Raw genomic sequence first — 10,696 nt, forward strand, 5'->3', positions numbered from 1 at the left:
GCGAAAAGCAGAAAAGCAAACGCTTTTTGAAGATGAGGCGACCATGATTTTAAAAAAATATTTAATTATTTATAAACTAAATATGATATACAACCCACATTATAATATATATTAAACATTTAAAACATCACCACATATATATCCCTGAATACCAAAAGTAATATAGAACAAGTTTTGGAGTACCACATTACTCGCCAAAATATCTTAAGTGGCATAAAAACAAGTTATTGAGTACTAAAGTACTCGTAAGTGTTTCCAAAATATCATTATCCAAAAATGTTTCAATTTTCAAGAGTTCATAGCAAAATCAAAAGGCTAAAATTAGAAGCTTTCTACACTATCATCACCATCAACGTCAATTCCAAATATCTCGTCCTCTTCCATGCCATCGTCACGCACACCGATGTACTCTTCTTCTATATCTTCATCGCTTTCATCAATCAATTGTACTCTAGGAGTAGGGGCCGTGGAACTAGAGGAAGCAACATTTTTTCCTTTTGATCTAGTGGAATAAGTCGGTTCTGTGCCGGTAGCTTCTTCATTAACACACTCATTACTTTCGTCATTCATGCAATCTGTGGCATTTCTTTCCTCATTTTCTTCATCCATACAACCCATCACCCACTCATTACTTTCATCAATATCATTTAAAAGTATTGGGTCTATGGTGTCCGCCCTTTGATATCGTCACTTTAATGCACGATTAGACGAAACATACACCATGTCATGTAATCGGCTTTGTCCCAATAAGTTCCTACTCTTTGTATGAAGCTGTGAAAAAAATAAAATTTTATCAAACAACGGAGTAATGTGTGTGTGTGTGTATATATATATATATTAGAATGCATATTTAATTGATCATTTACTTGTTGGAAGACACTCCAATTTCTCTCACAACCGGTAGCACTACATGTCAAACTAAGTACCCCGAATAGAAAACTTTTGTAACTCTGGAGTATCACCGTCGAAAGAACTCCATCAATTAGCTATAAACAAAAGAAAAATGGTGTAACTTTTAATGGACATGCCACGTCAAACTAAGTACCCACATTTTACAGTAACCAACATGCCATTTTGACTTGTAGGTTTTTGATCTTTTTAATGAAAAGAAAAATGGTGTAACTTAATAAAATTAATCTGTATTTTACATTAGTTGCCAAGATGATGTCATATTGATGATAATGATGGTGGCGATCATTGCAGACATTTAGTGATACAAATGCTGAATTAGTATAAAAAAAAATTGTTGTATCAATGTGACGCAAAATATATTGAGTTTTTCTTTGTTTACCTGGAGATCTAGTCTTTTTTTGTCTTATAGCCATAGCATGACCAAAAAGACCCGTAGCATGTTTATATGCATCCAACTGGTGGCTGACTAGGTCTTGAGTTTTCACATCGGGAATCAATTTAGAGATGCAATCCATAACGCCTCCCGAAATCTCTCCCGAATTTGCTTTGTCTTCATCCTCATAATAGTATTCAGGATTCAAATAATACCCGGCAGCATCTAAAGGTCGACGAAGTTGGCATTCCCACCTTTTGTCAATAATCTCAAATGCTTTAACATAGTCCACTTCGCTCGAGAAATTTTCTTTAATGGTATTCTTAGCCCTTTTAATAGCCTCATATATATAACCCATGGCTGGCTTTTTATCTCCGTCAACAAGTCTTAGGACCTTAAAAAGAGGTACGGTCAACTTGATAGCATATACTATATTTCTCCAAAAATTTTCGCTCATAAAAGTAGAATTTACTTTCTTTCCACCAGCTTCTTTTGCCCACTTGCTCGCTGTGAATTAAGAAAATACGATCATCTTACGCAAGTTATTCTTTTGCTTATGCATTTGAGAAATGGTGATGAATGATGTTGCAAAACGAGTCACTGCGGGTCGATGCAAATTGCGTTGATTTGTGTATTTTCTCATCATGTTCACAAGACCAATGTGATTATATATATATGCATTCACGAACATTGCCGATTTCAGCATCCCCTTAATCTTGGGAATCTTTCCAATGTCCTCTAACATTAGATCAACACAGTGTGCTGCGCACGGTGTCCAATATAAATGAGGTCTTGTTGATTGCAAGATTTTCCCTAATAAGAGAAAATATAGAAAATTAAAATAATACAAATATAACATAATAGTCGACTAAAAAGAACATACTTACCCGCTTTAACATAATTTGATGCATTATCAGTTACAACTTGCACGACATTTTTTTTGCCGACTTGGTCCACCATTTGTTCAAGCATTCTAGCCAATGTGTGAGCGTCCTTTGTAATCTCTGATACATCTATGGACTTCATAAACACAGACCCTTTTGGGGAGTTAACCAAAAAATTCACAATATCCTTTTGAACGGTGGAATCTCGCCATCCATCCGATAAAATAGAACAGCCTTTGCTAGCCCATTCTTTCTTGTGTTCGTCAATCTGCATGTTGATTTCTTCTACTTCCTTCCTAAGTAAAGGTACACTTAGTTCATACATGGAAGGCTCTTTAAATCCCAACCCATATTGTAAGACCGCATTAAACATAGTTTGAAAACTATCATAAGTAGCCGCATGGAAAGCAATGCGTGCATCACAAAACCACTTATTGATTTCCCTACAAGCATTCTCTCTCAATTCTTTTTTACATACTTCATTTAACGTTTGTTTCTTTCCTCCCTTTCTACCTTTGAGCGTATCTTCAGGTTTAAAGAACGTATTTATAGGCTTTTGCTTTTTGGGCACATTTTCTTGAACCGAACCACTAGCCCTCTTCCGATTAGTAATCACGCATTCCTCCTCTTCATCATCAAAAACATAATCCCCTTCTAAAGGGTTCATCACCTCTTTAGCACGGGCCTTTTTTAACATATAGTCGCGAATCTCTTGACGGACATGCAGAGGACACTTCATGCATTTAAGTACATTTGTAAACCCACCAACTAGGTGTTGCTTTAACCGATATACTCCTCCTGTAGTTGGTTTTTCACAAAAGTCGCAAATGAATCGACTTTTGTTATTAGGGTCACATGTACCATATTTTCTACCCGAGTCACCCGTCATAGGTTCCAATGGCGCATCTACATCAACACCGTTATCCATTTCTCTAACTCTAACAACTAAGTAAGAAATATATTAATAAAACATTAAAAACATAACATTCAATTCTTAGTAAAGTTAATAAATTGCCAATAAAGTGCCAAAAAGAACTAACTTTAAATTTTTATAAAAGGAACATTCAATTCATATTAAAGGTTAACCAAAACAACTAATGCAGTATATAACTATATGAGTCTCTAGTCACTAACATTCAGTTCCTATTTAGTAATTAGTAGCAGTCTGGAAGAGCAGTTCGTCAATTGAGATTTCACACAATCAAATCAATAGTAAAAATAAAACAAATAAAGAATTCTAAATACCTAATTGAGTGACCAGTTGAACTCAAAGACCAAAAATCAAAGTTGATCAACTGAGATTAGTTACTTACTTGAGTGGAAGTAATTGTTGATTGAAGAGATGACTGATGAGGGTGTGCGTGCATGAGAGAAGAGAAGACCGATCGTTGAGGTGAGGTTTAGGGAGAAACTAGGTTAAGAAAAATAACTTAACAACTGATCGTTCTATTTTTTACATGGGTTTTGAATGTGAATTTTTTTAGAGGCTGGGCCAACAAAGAACTGAACGCTTTTTGTGCATGTAGCGTCGCTTTTTCGCTCCGAAAAAAACACATAAAGTGGTCGTTTTTCTAACAGAGCTCGCCTTAGGTAAGCAAAAGCGTTTAGATGTTCACCTTTGGTTGCTTCTCGCCTACCCTCGCCTCAAGCGCGCTTTTTTAAACCAAGAATGCAATAAGCGGAGTCGATCTGTTAAGTTTTTATGTGTGAACGTTACCACTTCTTGTTCTTAATAATAATTTTATACTCCACATGTCCTTATTCTAGCCTATCCATATAGGATTCCATGTAATCACATTTCCATATCAATAATTTCCACATATTCACAATTATTTTTAATCCACTAAATTAAAATCATCATTCCAATTTAATTCAATTAATTCTACAATTAAATCTATTTATTCAAATTAATGCAATTAACTCCATGATTAAGTCTATTTATTCTAATTAATAACCACCTTGTCAGATGTATATCTTTCTTTTTAAGTTTCTGTTCATTTAAATTTATTTATTCAAATTAATGCAATTAACTCCATGATTAAGTCTATTTATTCTAATTTATAACCACCTTGTCAATGATTTAATTTACTATTGAGGAAAGAAGAAGAGCCGGTGAATGGTGATCAAATCAAATGTTTTTTAAGTTTTATTTATTTATTTATTAAGAAATAACATGAAAAATGCTATAAAAATATAGATATCTCTGAAAATTATTTATAAAACCACTCTAAAAGAAAAAATAAAAAAACGTTCTTTAGAACAATTAAGAACAATTAAATAAAGCTGTTTACAAAGAGATTTTCGGAAACTTAATGTGATACAGTTTAAAACTGGTATATATTTGTAAACTTAGTTTTCAATTAATATTACAAAATCTTTTACTAATATATGTTTTTTATTTTTTTCAGGTCTAATGGTTCATTTATGTTATATTATTTCTTATTTATTGCATTGTTTATTTATAAAGAATTTTCTTTTTATGTTATATACATAGTTTAACATCTTTTGTAACATCTGAGGGTAAAAAACTAATGTTAAATATTTGTGTTGACTGAATGCGTAGTTTATATTTTATATTGTTTGTTGATATGTATTCCACTCGTGTGTAACACGAGTTATTATCCTAGTTTTTACTTATAAGTGACCAAAAAACTTATAACATCAATCCATTTATATCAGTCGCGAAATAACTTGTCTCGTTAATTAATTTTCCAATAATAAGTTATTTTCGGTCATTAAAGGGGTATCAGTTACGCGTTGATACGAATCAAATAAAAATAGAGTTATTATTTTTTTTTTCCAAAAATAACTCATCTAAATTTATCATCTCGATCCGAGTTACTTTGTTCAAATAATAAATCTCAAATATGACAAGAGTATTTGTTTTACGTACTCATCGATAAGTGTGTTATAATGATCTAATTCAAAATATTAATTCGCATTTTCTCACTATGTCATAACTCGTTATCGAGTCACATTTTCATATGCGTTCGTCATTTTAGGTCATTTACGATATTCAAGTGATTTCACCCATTGACATATTCTCAAATGCCGGGTTGAAAATTCATAACCTAAGTGAAAATAGTTGTTTCTTCATAACTTAATCACCAAAATTCCTTTATTCATTAAGTTCTCGTGCATGATTTTCATTACATGATCCTTTCATTCTTAGCATAAAGTAATTTATATATATCTAACTTACGAGCCACCATTTTCACTTAATCCATTATGCTTAACTTGTGTTAAATCGAAGTTGTTACACATCACTAGGAATACATCTTCACCGACACCCTTATCGCAAACACCTACGAAAGATAAAAAGGAAAACTCCCTCATGCCTATCATATATGGGAATACGCCTTCACCAACACCCTTGCCACAAACGACTACAAGCTAGTTGTAAAACTCCCGAATAGGCGGCCGAGTCTCCCCCCTAGATCGAGTACTCCCTGCCTCGGCCGAGTACTCCTTAGGTATTTTCCGAGTAATCCCCGACTACTCCCAAGTACTCGCAACTCCTCAGTCAACCGTCTAGGATCGCCTAACGACTTTTACAACATTGACACTAATATTATCTTTTTTTAATTGATATTCTTTGTAAACCAAGGCATGATAGGTGTCAAGAACTCCTTGTGTTGCATTGCTTTTAATGTACGAAATGAATACTTGTTAAAGCTACGGCTCGGCTTGAGTTGAGCCACTTAGCCGTACATTATCAAGCTGTCGGTTGATGCATTTATATATTTGAAATGTTTATGGTTTCATTTTGGTTGAGTTTAAAAAATTCTTTAATATGTTAAGATTTATTTAAATTGATGTATCATATATGTGTGGCAGGTTAGTAATTGAAGCAAGCATATTCCAAACATGTTTTATGGTACAGAAGCATATATAGTATTATATACTAACCATATATTGCATGTTTGTTATAAAGATGTGTCCAGATTTTGTTCGGTGTCTTATACGCAAGCAATTTTTAGAAAAGTTAAACAATATATATAAATCATGTAATTGGATTTTGAAAAATAACACACATGTTCTTGGCTGGTTGGTTCCAAAGAAGGTAAGTTTTGTGACGGGCTGTTCTTGGTCGGCTTTTAACTTTTGTTGCTTTGGCGAAAAGGAATTTCCCAGTATGTTCAAATCTATGTCCAATTTGTGGTGAAATAGAGTAGGTGGAGCACAATTTTTTATTTCCTATGGTTTTGTCAAATATTTGCAGAGTATGATTTCACAATGGTGTAAAATGTCTACGTTTTCCCTGTTTAGTTTTCGAGATTTGTTGGAGGTTCACAAGTTCTCAAGGTTCTCTAGAGACAAAGCAAATTAATGCTCTTCAAGCGGCTTGCTTAATTGCGGCGCGGTGCTTGTAGAAGAAGAGGAATATTGCTCTAGTTCATCGTAGGATGCCGATTCAACTATCGTGGTTGATTGAAGAAATTAAAGTTTTGGGCTTTCTTTGGGTAAAAAATAGGGGGGGGGGGGGAAGAAGACGAGTCTTAGAAGGATTGGTGTTGCCTTAAAGTGTAATTTTTGTAGTTGAGTGGTCAAGTTTGTGGTTGGCTGGTGTTTGTATGTTTTCCTAGCGTCTTGTTAGTTATAATATAATTTCTTTGTTGGTCGTTGAAAAAATAAATAAATAAATAAATAAAACTTAGGTAATTTCTTTTATGCTTAAAATATGACGTTTTTTTACATATTTTTATATAACGTTTTGTTCGATCGAATAAACCTTAATCAAGTTGCAAAATTACCTATGCATTTTTTCCTCAAAATTCGGTTTCGATTAAAATTCAAGAGGAGGAGTCATGTGGCAATCTTGCTTCTCATTACAGCCTCTACCACAGTGACCCTTTTTATGCTTACAAAAAGCTCTGATCTAAGGTTCAAGAGGGGTTGCAGTGGCATATGCATCATACGAATAATTTGCTTTTGTAGATGCACATGTTATAGTAACTTAATAACACTAAGATATCTCTAATAAGGGATCATTTTTCTGTTCCACACCCTTATTTTGTTGAGATTATATGGACAATAGACACGATAAGTCCAACCATGTGACATGACTATAATCTTCAATAAACTTGGTAAGCATTTTTCACTTCAAGAAAAATGTAATGGAAAAAGAATTATATTAGACTTATGAACGTGACAATGATTACAAACTTGATGAAACGTTATTTAATATACCCATGAGCATGATGGGCGGGCTTAATTTCTTTCTATTTTTCTAAAGACCAAGACTCATAGTCCATTAAGCATGATCGACATGCTTAATATAAGCGTCCTAAACTTAAAACCTTTTTAAATCTAATCTCATACCCGAATACCCGTCTCATTAATTGTCCCAAGTATTTTGAAGTTCAAGCTTTCCGTTCGGATTACTTTACAATCGTTAGATACAAACAGTAAACCTATACTCTCGTCTCCCCATTATAGCACAAATCTTAGCTTAACAAAATTTGGCATAAACCTGGTTTGCCTGAATTGGTTAACTGAAACCTCTAAAGAAACAAAACAAATTACCAAATTATCCTTCGATTTCAATGGAAGGAAATTGACATAAACATATGATGATGCGAACCACTTATATATGGATCGAATTATGATTATTATTCAAAGTTACAACACTTTAATAACAAGAATCAAACCTGATCAGCAAAGCTAAAACCTCTATCAGCAGCATAATCCACAAAACTATATAACGGCAACACCTTCTCACCATACTTCTTGAACCCTTCCAAAGCTTCTTTAGCCTCGGCTCGAAGACCCTCGGCCACTTTAATCGCCTTCTCAATCCCATAAGCACCCACATAACTCTTCCCATTCTTTTCTTCTAAAACCTTCTCACCATCAACTGAAGACTTCGCTTTCAACACATCATCAACCACCTGATACAAAATCCCAACCGCCCTCCCATACTTTCTCAGCCGTTGGATCTCATCGTCATTAGCACCTGCTAAAAGCCCCCCGCACACAGCGGAACATTCACCCATCTCACCGTACTTCTTTTCGTGTATGAAGTCAATGGCGTTTGAGGGGCCCTCAAGGTCAACGAATTGGCCGGCAGCCATGCCTGTGGAGCCCACGGCTCGGGCAATTTCGTTTATGACTAGAAGGAGTTGGGTTTCCGGGACAAGGTTGGTTGGGGTGTGGGAGACGATGTGGCGGAATCCAAGTGGGAACAGGGCGTCACCAGCTAGGATGGCCATGTCCATGCCGAAGACTGTGTGGTTGGATGGTTGACCACGTCGGGATGGGTCGTCGTCCATGCATGGTAAGTCGTCGTGGATTAATGAAGCCGCGTGCACCTATAAAACACATATTACAACTTACGATATCATCTATAAAAACAATTAATAATAGCTGGTTGAAAAAAAAGGAAATGTTTTCATAACCAGATCGGTCATCCCACAAGCCATTTACCGGTCAACTAGGTATGTGCATAGGTCGGTTTGGGACGGTTTTGGGCTTAAAACTGAACCAAAGACCAGAAATTCGGTTTTTGGGTTTCGAATTGCGGTTTCGATCTTTTAGGTTTTCGTTTTTTAAAATATGATTTGTTTGGATTTGGTTTTTACTTTTTAGGGTTTTCCATATCCTCTTGAAAATTTTGGGCTGAGAAAAAATGATCAAAAATAATGAATTTGAGCATGGGCTAAAAACTTTTTAATTAATTAATTGATTATTACATATTTGGCCTTTAAACTTTTGGACTACACCATCGGTCAGTTTCTTATAAATCACTTAAAATCATTGGAACGGTTCTGTTCGGTTTTTGGTTGATACTTGATAGCAAAACCGAAACCGAATCGAAAATTTAGTTTTTTAAAAAATTAAAACTAAACCCTCTATTTTTCACTAGTAAAACCAAATGATAATAAAATATATAGCCTTTATAAAAAAATTATATATAGAGACTAATGTATTAAATGAATCAGTATGAAAGTTTGAAGAAAAAGCTAAAATAAAAATTTGAAATCCAGTCTGACCATCACCCGGTCTGTAGTTGGCTAACTCAAATGAGGGCAGTTCAAATACACTTAACCGGTCCGGTTCCGTAAACACTGAAAAAAGGTGAAAGCATTTCATGAAACATATACCATACCATCTCAAGGGCGCAGGCGGTGGGGAAGGCGGCAAGGCGGTTACCGCCAAGGAGCTCACAGGCAGCAACACACATAACGGGAGGTGCTCTTTTGGCTCCTTTTGCAAGAACTGAATAGCGCATGGATTCATAGATCTGAGCAGGGTACTTAACAGGTATAGCTTCATCAAGCTTCTGGTTGATCTCTTCTCTCAGAGTTGACCAGTAAGTTTTAAGATCAAAGTTAACAGCAGAAACCGATGATGCAGTCGAAGAGCATCTGATTGCTTGTCGAGTAACTGAAAGCCTCTTCGGGATATGTAAAGAAGGACATGAAGTTATGGCTGTTGCAAACACCACCATTTTGTTTTCTCTCTGCACCGATTAACTTTACAAGTTTCATTTGGTATTCAAGGATTCAAAAATATGATAAATACTATCTAGAGACAATTTGCAGACATTATATAATAACATGGTACTATTGTTTGTGATGGTATTCTAGCAGATGTAAATTGTTAAGAAAAAGCAGATAAAGTATTTAATACTTAATAATATTCTTAAAAATGAATGTAATTCTGACATTTTTGATGGATGCTTAACTGTAGTTTCCCCTGGGTATACAATTTAGAATACTCAGTGTTGTAAAACTCGCTAGGCAATAGTCGGGCGGTGGTGTAGAGACTAGCGATTAATCAGGATTAATAGACATGAATCGGATTGCAATTTACATGCAATTTTTCAAACATACATATACCAAACTTTAATTTATACATAATTTCTTTAGTTTTGACCGATTTTGACAAAACAGGGATTAATCGTCGACTAGTCGGTTAGCTACTAATAGGTGTCTAGGTCAGATTCTGCAGGGGCGTGCAAAAATATCCGAATCTGAAACCGAAAATGAATTATTCGAAATTTCGAATCAGAAATATCCGAAATAATTTTTTAAACTCTTAAATATTTTTTTATAAAAATAATGCAATAATAAATATTAATATTCCAGAATCCGGATATTATCCGTTTGAATATCCGAATCCGAAATTGAACAGCCTAGACTTTCACCTAAGGATTAGAAATCAGTGAGTGCAGGATGAATTCAATCAACTGTGAAGTTATTAGTTAATTAGCTGATATCGAAGATGAAATCAAGCAACAGTTACGATCGGCAGTGAGTTTACAACATTTTAAGCTTTCAATCGATTACCATTAAACGCTTGTTACGTTTGATATGAACACAATTACGAGAGAGAGTGTGTGTTTCGTACCTGATGATGATGCCTGCCGGCGATAACAAAGAGTAATTGGATGAATCGAAATAAATAAAGAAATCAGGTGATTGTTTTGTACTTTTGTAGGAAGTAAGGATTGGGTGGGTTTTTTTTTTTTTTTTTAATAAATGGAAAGAAATATAGTAAGTTAGTTGGGCTCATGTTTCTTTCT

At 34.6% G+C, this 10,696-nt stretch overlaps 2 protein-coding genes and 1 pseudogene across 2 annotated transcripts; all 3 read right to left on the bottom strand.

Moving 5' to 3' along the window:
* Positions 1 to 978: 978 nt before the first annotated feature.
* Positions 979 to 2,030, bottom strand: LOC143578756 (uncharacterized; annotated as a pseudogene).
* Positions 1,445 to 3,110, bottom strand: LOC143577833 (uncharacterized). The gene has a single exon (XM_077061559.1). It carries the CDS (start codon positions 3,095 to 3,097, stop codon positions 2,099 to 2,101), a length of 999 nt encoding a protein of 332 aa, XP_076917674.1. The 5' UTR covers positions 3,098 to 3,110; the 3' UTR covers positions 1,445 to 2,098.
* A 4,600-nt stretch (positions 3,111 to 7,710) lies between these two features.
* On the bottom strand, positions 7,711 to 9,691 carry LOC143577826 (heterodimeric geranylgeranyl pyrophosphate synthase small subunit, chloroplastic-like). Its single transcript, XM_077061554.1, has 2 exons — positions 9,278 to 9,691; positions 7,711 to 8,480 (listed from the first exon to the last, which is right to left on the bottom strand). Exons 1-2 carry the CDS (start codon positions 9,617 to 9,619, stop codon positions 7,815 to 7,817), a joined length of 1,008 nt encoding a protein of 335 aa, XP_076917669.1. The 5' UTR covers positions 9,620 to 9,691; the 3' UTR covers positions 7,711 to 7,814.
* Positions 9,692 to 10,696: the final 1,005 nt, after the last annotated feature.

The sequence above is a fragment of the Bidens hawaiensis genome, unplaced genomic scaffold (assembly GCF_021521415.1).
Source record: "Bidens hawaiensis isolate Kalapana, Puna unplaced genomic scaffold, B.hawaiensis_p1.1 tig00001461_1, whole genome shotgun sequence".
Lineage (NCBI taxonomy): Eukaryota > Viridiplantae > Streptophyta > Magnoliopsida > Asterales > Asteraceae > Bidens > Bidens hawaiensis.

What these genes read in the sequence shown, in the direction of transcription:
- LOC143577826 (XM_077061554.1), bottom strand. Translation starts at nt 9,619, where the DNA reads ATGGTGGTGTTTGCAACAGCCATAACTTCATGTCCTTCTTTACATATC. An exon ending in CCGCCTGCGCCCTTGAGATG is followed by an intron (nt 8,481 to 9,277) that starts GTATGGTATATG and finishes TGTGTTTTATAG; the next exon opens with GTGCACGCGGCTTCATTAAT.
- LOC143577833 (XM_077061559.1), bottom strand. Translation starts at nt 3,097, where the DNA reads ATGGATAACGGTGTTGATGTAGATGCGCCATTGGAACCTATGACGGGT.